The following is a 17,027-nucleotide window of genomic DNA, read 5'->3' as shown; positions in this document are numbered from 1 at the left end:
AATCTCATAAATTTAAATGCAACTATACATGTATGTATATATAAGACTTAGCTGTCTAATTATTTTTTATACCCATCTAATTTGTGCATAGTTTCATTTTTGTTGCTTAGAATTCAAGTCAGTAACTAATATTGTGATGCAAGTATTGCCCAATGTTTGTTCGTTTGCAAGTGCGGAAATCTTGGGAAAGTTGAATTGCCATTGAAGTTCACAAAATGGCAATTTTGTAAAATTAATAAATGCTACTAATCTTACTAGGTTGAGACAAAATCTGGTGAAGAGGATGAGGAAATTATATTTAAAGAAAGATGTAAACTGTATCGATGGGACCGAGATACTTCTCAGTGGAAAGAACGTGGTGTTGGAGATCTAAAAATTCTGTATCACTCCCAAAAGCAATGTTACCGTATTCTGATGAGGCGAGAACAAGTTCTCAAGGTCTGTGCAAACCATGTTATTACTGAGGAAATGGAACTCAAATTAATGAATACATCGAGTAATGCATTTGTTTGGACTGCAGCAGATTACACTGGTGAGTTTTTGACCTGCATTATTCTTCTCAGTTTATTTTTAAAAAGCTAGCTGTGATCACCACTAATCATATGGCAGTGAGAAGAATTTTAATGTTCTGCATGGCCTAGAAGCCCGTTAGTGAGGAAAAAAGCAGAACCGTTTTTGCATTAAACTATTTGGTGAATTATTATAAACAAAATGTTGTCCTTCACTACTAGGCAGAAAAGTAATATACCTCTTGGTACTTTTTCAGATGGTGAAGCAAAAATAGAACAACTTGCTGTGCGATTCAAAACTCCAGAGTTGGCTGCTGTTTACAAAAAGAAGTTTGAAGAATGTCAAAAAGCACTTTTGCAGCTTCAAAAATCAGAGGAATCCCAAGTTATGGCCCAATCAGATAGCAGCAACCCTGTTGTTTATTTTGATGTATCAGCTGGTGAGGAGGCCTTGGGACGAATTATTATGGAACTGCTAGTAAATAAGGTTCCACGAACAGCTGAAAACTTCAGGGCCCTCTGCACTGGAGAACAGGGTTTTGGATTTAAAAATTCAGTATTTCACAGGGTTATTCCAGAATTTATTTGTCAGGTAATTATTTTCCACATTTCCCCATTTGTATTGGTACCCCTCACTTTTTGGACGTTTGTAGCTATAATATAAAATTTATGCCAATATCTCATTTCTGTGCTAAAAGATCACAAGGGGGAGTAGTTGGTGCAGTGAGTTACAGACTGGCCAGTTGAACCCAGCTATCCCATGCTTAGTGGATTCAGTGTCTGCTATTGCTGAGAGGCAATTGCAGGTTAGTTCCAAGTGAACTTGACTCCACAGCACAAATTATCACTTAAGTCAGCAAGAATTACATCGAATATGCAGCACAGACGTGGACATTTTGACTCAACTAGTCTCTGCTAGTGTTTCTATTCCATACGAGTTTCCTCCCATTACATTTATCTCATCTCAAAATTTCAGCATATTTTTCTATTCCTTTTATGCTCTGATCTCATTTCCTTTTGAAAGCATTTAAGCTATTTGTCTCAACCTCTTGTGGTACTAAGTGTCTCATTCTAACCACTGAGTAACGAAATTGATCCTATTGGATTTATTAGTTTTTGATGAGTTTATGGCTCTTAATTTAAGATTTTAAGTAGAACCATTTTCTCCAATCTATCCTGTCCAACTTCCTCATTTTAAATGCATCTCTCAGGTTATCCAAGTCTCTTAAAATATTCCCTGTTTAATCTTTCCTGGTGGCTGTACACAGTTTTGGTACTATCTTTGTAAATTTTTTTGCACTTTCTCCAGTGTTTGTATGTCCTTTTTATAGTGTGGAGCAAAAACTTGTGCACAGTACTGAAGTGCAGCCTGGCCAAGGTCTTTAATAAACTCGGCTTCTACTTTTGAATCCTATGCCTGTAGAAATAACTCCCTGTACTTTTGTTAACATTTTTATTTACATTGCTGACCTGCGGTGCTGTTTTTAATGATTTCACCTGTATCCTTATCTATCCCATTTAGTTTCTTATTTTCTAAAGAGGCATAGGTGATGTTTCTATGTTTCCTACCAAAATGCAACACTTCAATTATCTATGTTAACATTCATTTGCCATTTAACCACCCATGCTTCAAGTAATGCAGGGAAGCACAAAGCCAATTGGCATATAGCAAGATTCTGTTCTGAGAAGCAGTGACCCAGATTTTGTGGTTGGGGCAAAAGAATGACGCTTACTGTTCGTTGCATTAACAGCTGCCCACAGATGTTTTGCAGGCTTCTGAGTGCCGAATTGTTATTGGATGTCTGATCAGCATGGCATCTGCTACAAGGGGATCTTTGATGTTGGAACAGGGCAAGATAAAGCAAGGCGTTTCAACCAATCAGATTAAAGAGTTCTCAGAGCAAAGCAGATTCTAAACCAAGAATTCTAAATTAAATTTAAATCATGTACAGAAAGCAGAAAAAAATTGCAAAGAAATGTGATTAAAGATAAAAGACGGGAAAAGTTTTTCTTTTAAGAAGTTAAATCTCCTACAGTAAATTCTGAAGGAATGAGCCTTCACTGTTGTAAAATTAATTTTACGCAACCTGGTAAATTGTTTAGCAGTAATTAGGACTGATCTCATAGTTAAAAATGCATTTACACCTGAATGTACAAGCCTAACTTTTTCTGGCATGTTTAGCAAGTAAAGAGGGGCTAAGTATTGCAATCCCTCACATGCTCTGAAGAAGAGTCATACAAACTCAAAACGTTAACTCTGTCTTCCTCTCCACAGATGCTGTCAGACTTGCTGAGCTTTTCCAGCATTTTTTGTTTTCCCTCACACTTGCATTGATTTCAAAGCTGTGTCTATTGGTGAGACACTATTATAGAACACCCTGTGGAGGAGAGGACAGGGGGGGTGGTGGTCACTCAAATCTCAACTTCTAGATTTCTGACTTTAATGTGCAGACTTTAGATTTGCTGTATAATAACAGAGCACTGTTAGCCTTGCTATTATCCTCAATACAAAATCTAGGCCAATATGTCAGTTGGCACTGTTACCCTTCAGCACCCAAAGTTGCTTGTTCTTGGTCACGATATTTCAAGATGCAGCAGATAATTTGATCTAGGAAGAGATGACAATGACTCAGTGAGGAGGAGAATATACCATGTAGATCTGTGCCTGGATAATTGGCTACTCCTCTGCCCTCACTACTGCCAACTGCCCTGCCTGTCACCTACATTATCCTGCCCTCCTGTGCCATCTTTTATCTTGCCACTGCTGCCTCCTCCTTGGTGCTTTTATCTGCCATGTGCTAATGCTTGCTTGAACAGTTAGTATGAAAATATATACATAAAGATAAACGGATGTATATAGATGTGCCACTGGGATTTTCATTTAATCATTGATCTCAATTGATTGGTTTAAGGATGTCAAACATATTGCAAGTAGCAAGGCCATGAAGCTCTGAATCTAAAACATTATGATTACTTTCCCCAGTATGGAGCTGATATCCTTCAGTCTCCTTCCTGATAGAGCAATTTCTTCAGCTAAATGGCAAACTTTCCAACACTTGCTCGTTTTCAGTTCATGCTCTTGCTAATTATTTCAAATTTGAATGAGTTCTGAAAGACCACTGTAGGGAGTGGGCTGACATTAAAAATCAGCACGAGGTAGTGTTAAATATTAATGGTGGAGCACCAGATGAGGATACAACAGTTGAAATGAGAGAACAGAGAAAATGTGCTTAGATGTCAACGGGATGAGGTTTAGAATTTAGGTGGAGAGAGTAGCTTTGTAATGTTTTGATTGTTATGTAACATGGAGTTGCGTTCTGTTTCAGGGTGGTGATATCACAAGGTCCGATGGATCTGGTGGAAAGTCTATTTATGGAGATCAATTTGAAGATGAAAACTTCATTATACGTCACACTTGTCCTGGTTTGTTGTCCATGGCAAATAAGGGCCCAAACACCAATAGTTCACAGTTCTTCATCACTCTAAAGGAGGCCAGACATTTAGATTTGAAGCATGTAGCTTTTGGCTATGTAAAAAGCGGCATGGATGTTGTGAAAAAAATTGAAACATTTGGCTCAAAAAGTGGCCGCATGAGTAAAATCATTATGATCACTGATTGTGGACAGTTTTCTTAAATAGAGAATACCTGCTTTCTCTCTGGTCATGCTCTCTATTTAGGCTTTGAAATGGTGTAATATTGGATATTACTGATGTAAACTGTACTGGTCTAAACATTGGATGTACAAATTATATTGACTGCTACCAGCTGTCAATTTTTTTTAGTGTTGAAATTGCATGTTTCAGAATAAAGGTTTTGACAAACATTTAATGAGCGGTGACATTTATCTTAAATGTGTACGCAACATGAATTTTGTGACATTTTGCGTTCCAGCTAACTGTACAGTGAGCAGATTTTAATCCTGGCAATCAAAGTTCAGAAAAAATTTGTCATTAAGTTGCAACTTTAAAAAAAAATGTAACATTTGAGAATTAAGGTGGAACTTTGTAACTATTCCAGGACTAAAAGTCGTAATTGCCAAACAGGATTTGGTGATTCCAACCAGGCTTTGCATAATTCTATTGCATTCGTTTTAGTGCAACCAAAACACTAGGTGTTTTTTTTCATTTCAAAATCCTGGAATGGGGTTAAATTTGCTGATGGCCATATTGCCAAGATTAAAGTTCTGCTGTTAACATTGCAAATACTGAAACAGATTTGACACTATTGTAAAATGTAAAGCCTTTTTTTTACAGATTTTCTAGTATTTGCTAATGTGATTGGCTCTGTAATTTTAAATTGGTAAATTTAAATAGTTAACACCCATAACTTTATAAATATTTATAATAAAGGAATAGTTCTATCTACTGGTGATTTAAGCAGTTTCCTTTCTATTGGTTTGCTTCAAATTCATGCAAATTTGAAGTGGAGGTACATGCTTTACCAACAATAAATTTTATTGTACCTTTCTAAATGTTTTCAAATTGTGCATTTATTCTTTATTCCAGGATAGTTTCAGTAAGATATTAGCAACATGGTGTCTTTAAGAGATTAATACATGGTTACATAATTCTCCCAAGCACTATACGAAGTCATCCTTCCATGAGCACTCTACTTAGTTTTTCCTCTTACCAGCAGTCTTGGTTACAATTTCAAAAGGATTTTATTTGGTGTGAACTCTTCCCCCATCTAAGTTCTGTTAAAGGTTAATTTGAACATTCAGCCTTCAACTTTGATTTTCTCTTCAGCTACTGTCAGCATGGAGTATTTTTTTCCTCATTCAAGTATTTTCTTATGGAAGTATGTCTTCAAATTTTGAATATTCTCATCATACATGTGGCAGGAAATACCATGCCATACCCTTCTAGTTGAATTTGCGCTGCAAGTCTTTCAATTTCCTCCTTGTACACTGTTTATATAACGAATGCGTATTTGGATGTCACGCCCTAACCTGTGCTGCTGCTCTAATGCATTTTTTTAGCCATGTGTTCACCTTGTGACGACTTTTGAGCTAGAAGCAGTACGTCAAGAAAAATTTGCTATTTCTTTAAAATGTCTGTGGAATCAGATTTTTAAGAATGTTTGAGAAGGACTTTTAAAAATTTGCATCAATTGTGAAGTGATCAATTGCAATTATTTTGCCTAAGAAATGCTAGATCTGTGACCAAGTAACCCTTGACCTGGAAGCAGTACCAACAGGAAGGAAGTTAAGACCAGAAGCTATGTGGCTGGCAGATGCAAAGGAGAGCTGCAGCAAGTGGGAGAACAGAACCTTTTTATCCCAGTTCTGTTAAAGGCTAGTTTGAACTTTCAGCCTTCAACTTTGATTTCTCTTCAGCTGCTGCCAGCATGGAATACTTTTTTCCTCGTGCAAATATTTTCTTATGAAAGTATGTCTTCAAATTTTGCATATTCTTATAAGGCCCATATAGCTAGGTACAAGGTGCTGTGTGTGTGTGTGTGAGACAGTTAGACAGGACAGAAAGGCAAAGATGAGGTTAGAGCAGAGATTGTGAATTGGACAATTTTACTATTGCTACTTTAGTTTTGTGAGAGCCGACTTCATGGTTTAGGGTTTTTTTAAAGGATCAGATAAAGCAGTCTCTGGGGAATCTGCTATTAAGACTTGTGAACCTAGTTGAGGAGGTTCTGGAAGCGTGTGTTGTTTGGGTGGCGACCATCTCTAGAGACCTTGGATGAAATATGTCTGCCAGTGAACATGACTTGAGGGCTGAATCAATTGAGTGGGAAAGTGAGAGATCTTCTGTACCAGAGGCTGAGTTGGAGAATTTTGGAACTACCCATGTTGCCACATGTCTGCAGAGAGAAATGATTGTGTAATATGTATCTGTTGTATTGACTATTTAAAGTGAAAATAACCTTTTTAGTTTATAATTTGCTATTAATTCATGTTTAATACAGATCAGAACCAACATACATTAAAGTAAAAGTTACGGAAAACGAAATCTTGTTGGTAAATTCTACATTTGTGGGTCATTCAGTAAATTTGATTATTTTGTTTTATGGTTTCTCCACAAGAATTATAGCAACCTAATTTGCACAGACTTATGGTGATATGCACATGGTTTGTCATGCCTAGTAGAGGCATGTCATACTGTGAACTTTCAGCCAATACTTTTAAAAACTGGACAAACAAGCTGTTACGAAGTCTGTCACAAATCATGTGACATTTGGTCTGCAGACACCTAATTAAATATGGACATGGGTGATCGTACCTCAGCCATTTGTGAGATTCATACATTTCATTGTTTAAGGATGGGCCAACACCTAAAGACTATGGAGTTTCCAGACTCTGTTTCCATTTTTCATACTGGAAAAAAGGGAAGATAGTGGCCATTGAGTTTATCATCTTGCCATTGTGTCACAATGGCCTCCCCATCCAAACTAGACTGGATGGACCACAGAAGTGTTAATCCAGCGGTCATAACTAAAGCTGGTTTCTGGGACTACACCCTTATTAACCCAGGATACAACAGAACCATTAGTTGTCAGCCAGTCTGAGAACCAGACTGAAACTGGCTCAAGTCTTCAAGCTGCCAAAGTACTTAACCTGTTCCAGTTTCAAAGTTCACCTGAGAACCAACCTCCTCGATATTTTATCACAAATTTCTCAAGCTACTGTGAACCCTTCATTTTGCAAGACTTTCACATCAACATTAAATCAAATCCATTTAAGAAACCAGAGGCCTGCCATGTGAGAGACTTGAGATCATAAATCAGAGACTGAATTAACTAATATGTAAGTGTCCACTATCCTTGGTTATATCTAATGTCTGTGTGTGGGTGAGACTGTGTAATGTGTTATTTTGAGTGTGAGATTAAATAACCTTTTAAACTCTCCAAAGCTTGCTGCTGAAGTATTTAATTTGAATACACCGTGTAAGAAAAGACACACCTCTTTCCAAATTGCCTGTAATCAGCATGATTTGTAAGAGCAAATACATTCTGTGACACTTGCATCATAATCAGATCATAGCCCTTGATGTTTGGTTCTCTAAGCAGGACCTCTTGCCTACTCTTCACTGAGGATTGGTACTCGTGCCATGTACTGTATCAAGTAGGGAGATAGGTGAAAATATGGCTTGATCGATGGTTGAGGAAAGGAAGAAATTTCAGATTTTTCACCTACGAGGGAGTCAAAGGTTATGTGGTGGGTGGTGATGCAAGCAGGAAAGTGGAGTTAAGGTCAGAACCAAATCAGCCATTATCTTAGGGACGAGCAGAGCAAGCTCGAGGTGCCAAGGCGGCTTATTCCTGCTCTTATATCTTATGTTCTTAACATCTGGATCATTTTGGAAAACGAAGCTTTGTCACCTAAACTAATTGAAACAATCTCCTTGCTAAGAGGGTAAAAAGAGTGATACAGACTTTTAACTGAATTCAACTTCCCGAATATTTTGGATCACTAGTCCAGTATAGTTCGGGTACAATTTCCAACCAGTTCCGCGCATTTTGCACAGTACTTGATCTTTCGGCAGGCCTATTAAAAACGTGGCAGAGCTTAATTTCCATGTGTAAATATGCAGTAATCAGTCCCAATCTAATTGCTCATCCATTTAGCACACGGAATGGAGATTTAACAGGCCTTGTGCTGTCAGTTTTGTTACAAGTCGGTCCGGGTCAGTGTGCTGAAACTGGTTGTCGCTATGGAGATGAGCCTTCCCTTTGACCTATGAACAAGCGGAAGTTCCGGCTGAGACGGCTCGAGATGCGAATGGTTGTCAAGGAGATGCGGCTTGGAGGTTAGTGGCGGCACAGGGATGGAGAGTAACGAGGATCAGGCCCTCGATTCCATCATCGAGCGCTTAAAACGTCGCTACCTCGGCAAGACAGAGGCGGAAAGCAGGAGTGCGGATTACACTGGAAGCGGGTTCGTGGAGCAGTTTAAACGGCGGCTCCAGGACTCTGAAGATCAGGTGAGAGGATGGCGGAGGCAGAGGTTGAGAGGTTCGTAGCCCACTCCAGAAGTTGGGCTGACACGACAGGCCTCGGATGTTGTTAAATCAAAGACCAGCGTGTCTCTTAACCGTGGAGTTAAAATGCCCTAGTTTGAACCTGGAGTCAACATTCGAACCTTAACCAATAATGGGCATTCATCTCGTTTTTGGGATCTTGTGTGCAAAATGGCTTCCATGTTTGTCTATGTAGGAGTTATTGCACTTTCTTGCGCTAAATTGAAAATCAGAACCTCGAAGGTACTAATCTCTGAATTATCACTTCAGCCACAAATAAATTGGCATTGGGTAAATCAGATTCGAGAGATGAATGCGTGGTTCAAAGACTGATGTGGGAGAAATGGGTTTGATTCATGGGGCAGTGCCACTCATACTGGGGAAAGTGGGAGTTGTACTATCGGGAGTCTTCACCTAAATTGTGCTGGGACCGGAGTTCTGGCAAGTTGTAGAACTAGGGTGTTAGCAGGGGCTTTAAACTAAATAGTGGGTGGAACGTATCATATGAGGGGCGATGTGCTAAATTAAAGAGAAACAACAAGGTAATAGAGCAGGGTTGTGATTTGGGTAATGATAACCAGAGTGTGGCAAGAAGGGACAGAGCATACAAACTTAAAAGAGTGCTCCAGCAGATAAAGCCAGAGGTTGCAAAAATGGTAAAAAGACAGAATTAAAAACTCTGTATCTCAATGTATGCAGCATTCATAACAAAATGGATGAATTGTTAGCACAAATAGAAATAAATATGTATGACCTGATAGCCATTACAGAGACATGGTTGCAGGGTGACCAGGGCTGGGACCTGAATATTGAAGGGCACTTGACATTTCAGAAAGGCAGTATGGAAAAGGTGGTAGAGTAGCTCCGTTAATTAAGGATGGCCTTCGCTCAAAAGAGCAAGATATAGAATCAGTTTGGTTTGAGATAAGAAATAGGAAAGGTAAGTGTTCACTTGCAGGTGTGGTTTACAGGCCCTTTAACAGTAGTTACACTGTAGAACAGAATATACAGGAAGAAACAAATGGGGCGTGCAATAATCATGGGTGATTTTAATCTACATGTAGATTGGGCAAATCAGGTAGGCAAAGGTAGCCTGGAAAATCAATTTACATAGTGTATTCAGGACAATTTCTTAGAGTAGTATTTTCTAGTGCCAACCAGGGAGTAGTTTATTCTGGGCCTGGTAATCTCCAATGAGACACAGTTGATCAATAACCTCATAGGAAAGGGACCCCTAGGTGACAGTGATCAGAACATGATCAATTCCTTTTCTCTATCACTCCTGTGCTCATTGACATAATTGGCTCTCAGTTAAGCAACACCTTGATGTTAAAGTTCTGAACCTTGTTTTCTAATCCTTCCAAGGCCTTGCTCTTCTGTATCTCTGATCTCCTTCAGCCATCTAAGATATTGGTGGTCCTCTAAATCTGGCCTTGTGAGCATCTCCAGTTTTAATTGTTCCAACATTGGTGGCTGTTCCTTCCTAAACCTTATTGCTTCCCTAACTTTCTTTGCTTCTTATGAGGGGCATGGACAGGGTGGATAGGGAGCAGCTGTTCCCCTTAGTTGAAGGGTCAGTCACAAGGGGGCATAAGTTCAAGGTGAGGGGCAGGAAGTTTAGGGGGGATGTGAGGAAAAACTTTTCTACCCAGAGGGTGGTGACGGTCTGGAATACACTGCCTGGAAGGGTGGTGGAGGCGGGTTGCCTCACATCCTTTATGAGCACTTGGCACGTCATAACATTCAAGGCTATGGGCCAAGTGCTGGTAAATGGGATTAGGTAGGTAGGTCAGGTGTTTCTCATGTATCGGTGCAGACTCGATGGACCAAAGGGCCTCTTCTGCTCTGTGATTCTTAAAACCTACCTCTTTGACCAAACTTTTGTTCATCTGCACCAATCATGTGTCTCAGTGTCAAATTTTGCTTTTAAACGCTGTGAAGTGCCTTGGAAAGTTCTGTTGTGTTAAATGCATTATATAAATAATAGTTGTTGCTGTTGTAAATTTGCCAGAAAAAGTTAAATTTAGTAATTAATATTGCAGGTATGCTTTTAATGAGGAGACAATTATTAATGACTGCAAATCAACCTAATTTGTCCAGAAAGTGAATTTAAGTGTCATGTCTCATTCCTTAAGGTTTTGAATTGTTTTAGATGTTTTAACTGACATTTTTAAGTTTTACACTTTCTTTTATTTTCCTTTCTGTCTCTTTTTTTCTTTTTTAAGTCAATCTTTTTTTAAATTTCTTGTCTCTGTACATGATTTGATATTGAATTCACCCTTCTTAGTCCTCCCTCTTTGTTTCTCAACTTTGAATCTCATTGGTGAACAGGATACACTGTCTGTACTGTAATTTACCAAAGTGTCTGTTGCCCTCACTATGCCACTATTAGCTTGGCCTTCCACCAACTGGGTTGATGGTGGACACGGTTCAAATCCCACCATGGCAGCTGTTGGAATTTAAATTCAATTAATAAAATCTTGAATTGAAAGCTGGTCCTAGTAATGGTGATGGTGACTCTGAAACTATCGTTGATTGTTTTAAAAACCTATCTGGGTCACTAATATTCTTTAGGAAAGGAAATCTGCCATTCTTACCTCGTCTGGCCTACACATGACTTCAGACCCACAGCTCTCTGAAGTGGCCTAGCAAGCCACTCAGTTGAAGGGCAATTAGGGCTAGGCAACAAATGTTGGCCTTGCCAGCAATGCCCACATCCCATCAAAAAGAATTTTAAAAACTTGGTCGGCAAAAATTTTAAAACCTAAATGTGAATGAGCAAGTTTAGCTAATGGGACATACCACAAAACCGCCTTGTTCCAGAAAAAATGGCCCATTGTTAACCCATTGCTCAGAGCAGGCACTTGCCCAATGCCCATAGAGTTTCTATGGGTGTTTGCGTGGCAAGCTCCTATCAGCTAACCATCCAAAAAGAGCAGCACCTACTATCGGGCTTGTGGGACCTACGTGAACAGGGCTGTGTCTTATAAGTCAGGTTGAAAAATCATTAACGAACAGCACAGTGTCTGAGACAAGAATTATAAATTGGAATATTCAATTCAATGTCAAGTTAGTTGCAGAAAGCGAAATGACAAGAGGGAAGGAAAGGTTGATAAAGAGACAGATAAGGGATAGAAAGAAATAGTTAAACTGACTTTTGATTTTTTAAATATTTCAATCAATAAGTAAATGTCAAAGGAATAATACACCATACAAGTTAATTTTCAGTGCCAGAGAGGTTGTTTGGAGGTAATTAAGATGTAATTGCCATGTAAGATACTTAGATTGGAACGGACCTTTTTTGGGGGGGCATATTTAGTCCTGTTAGCCCCATGGAGACCAACAAACTAAAAGAACCTAATTTATGAAATGACCCCAGTGACAAACCTGTGGACAAGATTTCACTTTTTATAACTCTTACTTTAGCAATCAAATAAAAAATCAACATAAATTAAACATGAACAGGCAATTTGTAGTCAATATAAACCACAAATTGCACTTTAAATAGCTTATACAACAAAGATAGACCTCGCTGATTTACTATGCAGTTCACTTGGCATATAATGCACCAGTTCTAGCCACAAAGTCCTTCAAAACTCTGAACATTACCTGGCCGAATTTCAGCTCCTTTTCTTCAAGGCTTTAGCCACCAAATCACATCTGAATTTAGTTTTACTCCACCCAAGTTCCATGGGTACAATTTTCACCAAAAGGCACACTTTTCCAGATCCCTCTCAACTTTGCTCCTGGATTCAGCCCTCTTGATCTTCTCTTTGGTGCAGGTGCAGCTGCACCACATACCACCACCTCCTTCCATTCCAGAAGACCCAGGTATCACGGGCCTGTTTTTCCGCTGGTCCTCGGTTGCGTGATCTGCCTCCAACAAACCTCAAGGGCGCTCCAAGTTCCTCAGATGCAAAAGCTCTGCTGCAGATCCGAGCATCAGCCGCCTGCAGTCGAGCTTCTGCGTGAATCTCCCAATATGAAAGTATATTCCTGAGTGCCAGTCCCAGCACCCTGTGCCCCTTCCACTTAGCTGCTAGCTAACCAACTCCCATGCACTAAAATGGCACGAATTCCAAGCCACATGGGCCTCTTTCACCCTTTTGGTGGATGGGCCAATGACCCAACAATGCCCAACCTTGGCCTCCTCAAGCATGTGTACTGCATCCACCCTGGACCCAATTCCTGACTGCTCTGAGCCATCCACCTCCTGGAAACTCTACAAACTGCAGAGTTCATCACAGCTGACATCTATGTGGTAAGTACAGCAACTTCATGCTGTGAGTCAAGACAATGTGAAACCATTTTTGGGTGCTTTTAAAGGAGCCGTCAGACAGCAGCTTCCAGATGTTGGTGCTTAGCTGTATGTGCAAATGCTGTCTGATTTGCACATAAATACCAATGAGCAGGCACACAGCACTGTCCAAAATATCATACGCTAAGTCTCATTAGTCACGCATCTAAAGTGCTGCTTGATGTCATCAGGCAGAGTGTCACCTCCTGTATGAACAGAGAAGTGGCAGAGCAGAAGTTTGGCTTCATTCCTGGAAAGGCTACAACTGACACCATGCTTGTGCTCAGAAAGCCCTTGGAGAAATGTGAAAATAAGCAGGAAGCCCAGCTTTGGCTCATGTTTATAGACTATGCCAAAGCTTTCAACACTGCCCAACATGATGCTCTATGCAAGGTACTTAGACTTTGGTGTACCCACACATCTTGTGTGGCTAAAGCAAGAGCTATACAGAAATATTTCAGGAGTCATCAGAGTTGGTGATGGGCATACAAACCAATTCCAGTTTGAGAAGGGATCAGGCAAGGGTGTCTTCTGTCACCCATGCTGTTTAATGCTGTGGGATGGTGCAGGAAGAGTTACCAGATAAATGTGGCTGCATCATAAGAGGTCATAACAGATGGAATTTCAGGTAGGCAGATGACATCACACACATAGCCAGACAAAAGAGGAGCTAGAGACTATGGCAGGCCTAGTAAAAAAAATACAGTGAGACTTTTTCAACATAAATGAGGCAAAGATCAATGATATGGCTCTAAATGGCAATTGAAAAGTCAAGATTGGAAGCAACGAGATAGAGGCAGTGGATGCATGGAATCAGCTGGATGGATAGAAAGACAAATGAGTAGGTTAAATCAAGAGTGGAAGTTCAGGAATCAAGAGGGTTGCTAAATACAGCCAAAGAAAGAAAGTACAGTTATTGGGAGCAAAGACCCAATAGCCTTGTTCTGGCAACAATTGAAGGAGAAAGTTAGGGTTAAGAAAGAGGAGGGAGAAAAAAAATTGGATGGTTGGATAACATTGAGACGCGGACTGAGGGAGGATTGAAGAAAGCCAGCGAAGAAGCAAGATGATGCCGACGACCCCACTAAGGCTATGGTGACAACGAACAAACCAATTGAGCGCTTGATTTAAGCCTGCTGACGGAATCAGTAGGGTAAACCTTGACAACAATGCATTAACATTCCAAAGTGCTTCACAACCAATTTTTATGTTGTGTGGTTACTGTAATAACTTCAATAAATGTGGTGGCCAATTTTTGCAGCGCAAGGTCACACTAATAGTAATGTGATAAATGATATGATCTGTTTTAGTGGTGATGTTGGAGGATAAGTACATACAATAGGAGAACTCCTCTACTGTTCTTCAAATATGTAGTAGAAAGGGCTAATAGCTAATATACATCATCAATGATGTCAGATCATGTGTCTCTAGAACTCAGAGAGAGGCCTGAAAGGAACCTCGTACTTACCTGTCCCTGTACATAGTTGTAAATAGTTAATAAACATTTGGAAGTTCCTGGATGCCTTGTTTTCAGTAGTCTCTGTTAATTATACCCTGGGTCCATTTCTGATGTTACTTCATGGTGGTGGTGGCAAACTAACCGATACCCCCTACCAAACTGCTTGTAAAAGGAAAGTGAAAGCCATCAAGAATACAGCAGCGAGGGAATGACCACAGCAAGGAATCAAAAAGAAAAGTGCTAACGGAGTCCCAAAACAGTTGATTAAAGTACCAGACGACCATGGAAAAAGCCCTATTCCTATCCGACTTCTTTGACCACATGGAAGGCCTTAGCCAAGTTGCACAATGGAAAAATTGGGGTCATAGATTCAGCAGGTATAGGGCCGCTTCAGGGTTAGCACGTTAAATCTGTGCCCCCTTGTTCTTGATCCTTTTACGAGCGGGAACAGCTTCTCCCTATCTACTCTGTCCCGCCCCCTCATGATTTTGAACATCTCTAACAAATCTCCTCTTAGCTGCCTTCTCTCCAAGGAGAACAATCTATCCTCATAGCTGAAGTTTCTCATCCCTGGAACCATTCTTGTAAATCAGTTCTGTCATCTCTCCAGTGTGTTCACACCCTTCCTATAATGTGGCACCCAGAACTGTACACAATACTCCAGCTGAGGTCAACCGAGTGTCTTATATAAATTCAGCATAACCTCCCTGCTCTTGTACTCTATTCCCCTATTAATAAAGCCCAGGATACTATACGCTTTAACTGCCCTCTCCACTTGTCCTGCCACTTTCAATGATCTATACATATATACACCCAGGTCTTTCTGCTCCTGCACCCCGTTCAAAATTTCACCCCTTATTTTATTTTGTCTGTCCATTGTTCTTCCTACCAAAATGCATCACCTCACACTACTTCACATTGAACTTCATCTGCCACCTAACTGCCCACTCCACCAACTTGTCTATGTTCTCTTGAAGTTCCACGCCATCCTCCTCACAGTCCATTACACTTCCAAGCTTCATATCATCCGTAAAATTTGAAATTGTCCCCTGCACACTAAGATCTAGATCATTAATATATATCAGGAAAAGCAAGGGTCCCAATATTGACCCCTGGGGAACTCCACTACAAACCTTCCTCCAGCTCGAAAAATATCCATTGACCATCACCCTCTGTCTCCTATTTTTCAGCCAATTTTGTATCCACGTTGTTACTGTACCTTTTATTCCATGAGCAATAACATTTTTCACAAGTCTGTTGTGTGGCGCTGTATCAAATGCCTTTTGAAAGTCCATGTACAACAGATCAACAGCATAACCCTCTCTGTTACCTCTTCAAAATACTCCAGCAAGTCAGTTAAATAAGATTTTCCCCTTTAAAAATCCATGCCAGTTCTTTCTTATCAACCCACATTTTTCCAAGTGACTATTAAATCTATCCCGAATAATTGTTTCTAGAATCTTGCCCACTACTGAAATTAAACTGACTGGTATGTAATTGTTGGGCTTAACCTTTTTTGAACAAAGGCATAATGTTTGCAATTCTCCAATCCTCTGGCACCACCCCTGAATCTAGGGAAGACTGGAAGACTATGGCCAGTGCCCCTGCAATTTCTACTCTCACTTCCTTCAATATCCTTGGATGCATCTCATCAAGTCCCGGTGCCTTGTCAACTTTAAGCACCGACAGTCTATTCAACACTTCCTCCTTATCAATTTGATCCCTTCTAGTGACAGAGTTTCCTCGTCTGTCACCATGGCCTGGGTAGCATCTACCTCCTTGGTAAAGACGGATGCAAAGTATTCATTTCATACCTCAGCCATGGCCCCTTCGTCCATGTGTAAATTCCCCTTTTATTGTGGATGGAGTCTTACCTGAATTTCTGCAGTCCAGAGAAAAGCTAACATTATCCAAGGCAGTTCACTTAATGAGACAGCCTGAGCTTCAGAAGCAGAACCGAGTTTTAATCCAGGGTGATAGAGAACCTTTGTGGAGTTAAACTACTGACTCAGTCCAATATGTGAGCAATAGAGGTACTGGCCCACCGACTAAAAAGCAGACCCAGACCGACCATTACCCAGACTCACCATTATACAGTGCTCCCATTGTAGCACCCAAAAACCCCATATGTGAAGAATATTCTGCCATACATGCAGGGTGTCTTGCCTGCCGGAGGTGGGACTATTTAAGGCAGCATGCCGCAACTGCAAGCTACCTACTCAAGAATATAAAGGGAGACCAATCCGATCACACAGTATCCAGGAAACAGAAGATGTAAAGGAACAGAAAGTGCCTTTCTTGGGTGAAGTTGCAACCTTTTGGAATGCAGAAATCATTATCAATGACCACATAACCAGTTTCAACTTGGACATGGTGCACGGGTGTCCATTATTTCTGATATGGTGTAGTGGCTGATGCCTGAATTTCTTCAACCATTTACAACTTGACCTTCATGGTCCACAGGGCACCCCACTCAAGGTGCAAGGGCAGATGACTGCCACACTTTAGTATAATGGCAGAGAATTTATTGGCACTCTACCTAATAAACAGCAATCTTGATTATGGATAGAGAAGCTTGTATAGCTTTGCAACTTTATTCACTAGTAGTAATGGAAACCCAAGTTGACCCAGGATGATTTAAGCTAGTCTCCATACAGAAGGCTCCACACCTGCAGCCACAAGAGGACATTCTGGAACTTGTGTTCCTCTTTGAGGAGAAGGTGGATGAAGAAGGAGACCAGTCCACCACTGATGACAATGATCAGAAGGTGCCTGATGAATGTGACCAGGA

General features: G+C 40.3%; 2 protein-coding genes across 2 annotated transcripts in view; both read left to right on the top strand.

The window, feature by feature from the left end:
• The window catches only part of LOC144682814 (E3 SUMO-protein ligase RanBP2-like), an 85,365-nt gene extending 80,491 nt beyond the window's left edge, over positions 1 to 4,874 (top strand). Inside the window, exons 10-12 of the mRNA XM_078545559.1 lie at positions 259 to 532; positions 767 to 1,101; positions 3,836 to 4,874. Of these exons, the coding sequence (XP_078401685.1) occupies positions 259 to 532; positions 767 to 1,101; positions 3,836 to 4,144 (918 nt within the window). The 3' untranslated portion in view covers positions 4,145 to 4,874. The remainder of the gene's footprint in view (positions 1 to 258; positions 533 to 766; positions 1,102 to 3,835) is intronic.
• Positions 4,875 to 7,697: 2,823 nt separating this feature from the next.
• Positions 7,698 to 17,027, top strand: part of ccdc138 (coiled-coil domain containing 138) — a 133,777-nt gene continuing 124,447 nt past the window's right edge. Inside the window, exon 1 of the mRNA XM_078545557.1 lies at positions 7,698 to 8,444. Within this exon, the coding sequence (XP_078401683.1) occupies positions 8,289 to 8,444 (156 nt within the window). The 5' untranslated portion in view covers positions 7,698 to 8,288. The remainder of the gene's footprint in view (positions 8,445 to 17,027) is intronic.

Source organism: Cetorhinus maximus, chromosome 7, assembly GCF_964194155.1.
Source record: "Cetorhinus maximus chromosome 7, sCetMax3.hap1.1, whole genome shotgun sequence".
Taxonomy (NCBI): domain Eukaryota; kingdom Metazoa; phylum Chordata; class Chondrichthyes; order Lamniformes; family Cetorhinidae; genus Cetorhinus; species Cetorhinus maximus.
This window is presented reverse-complemented; position numbering and strand designations above follow the sequence as displayed.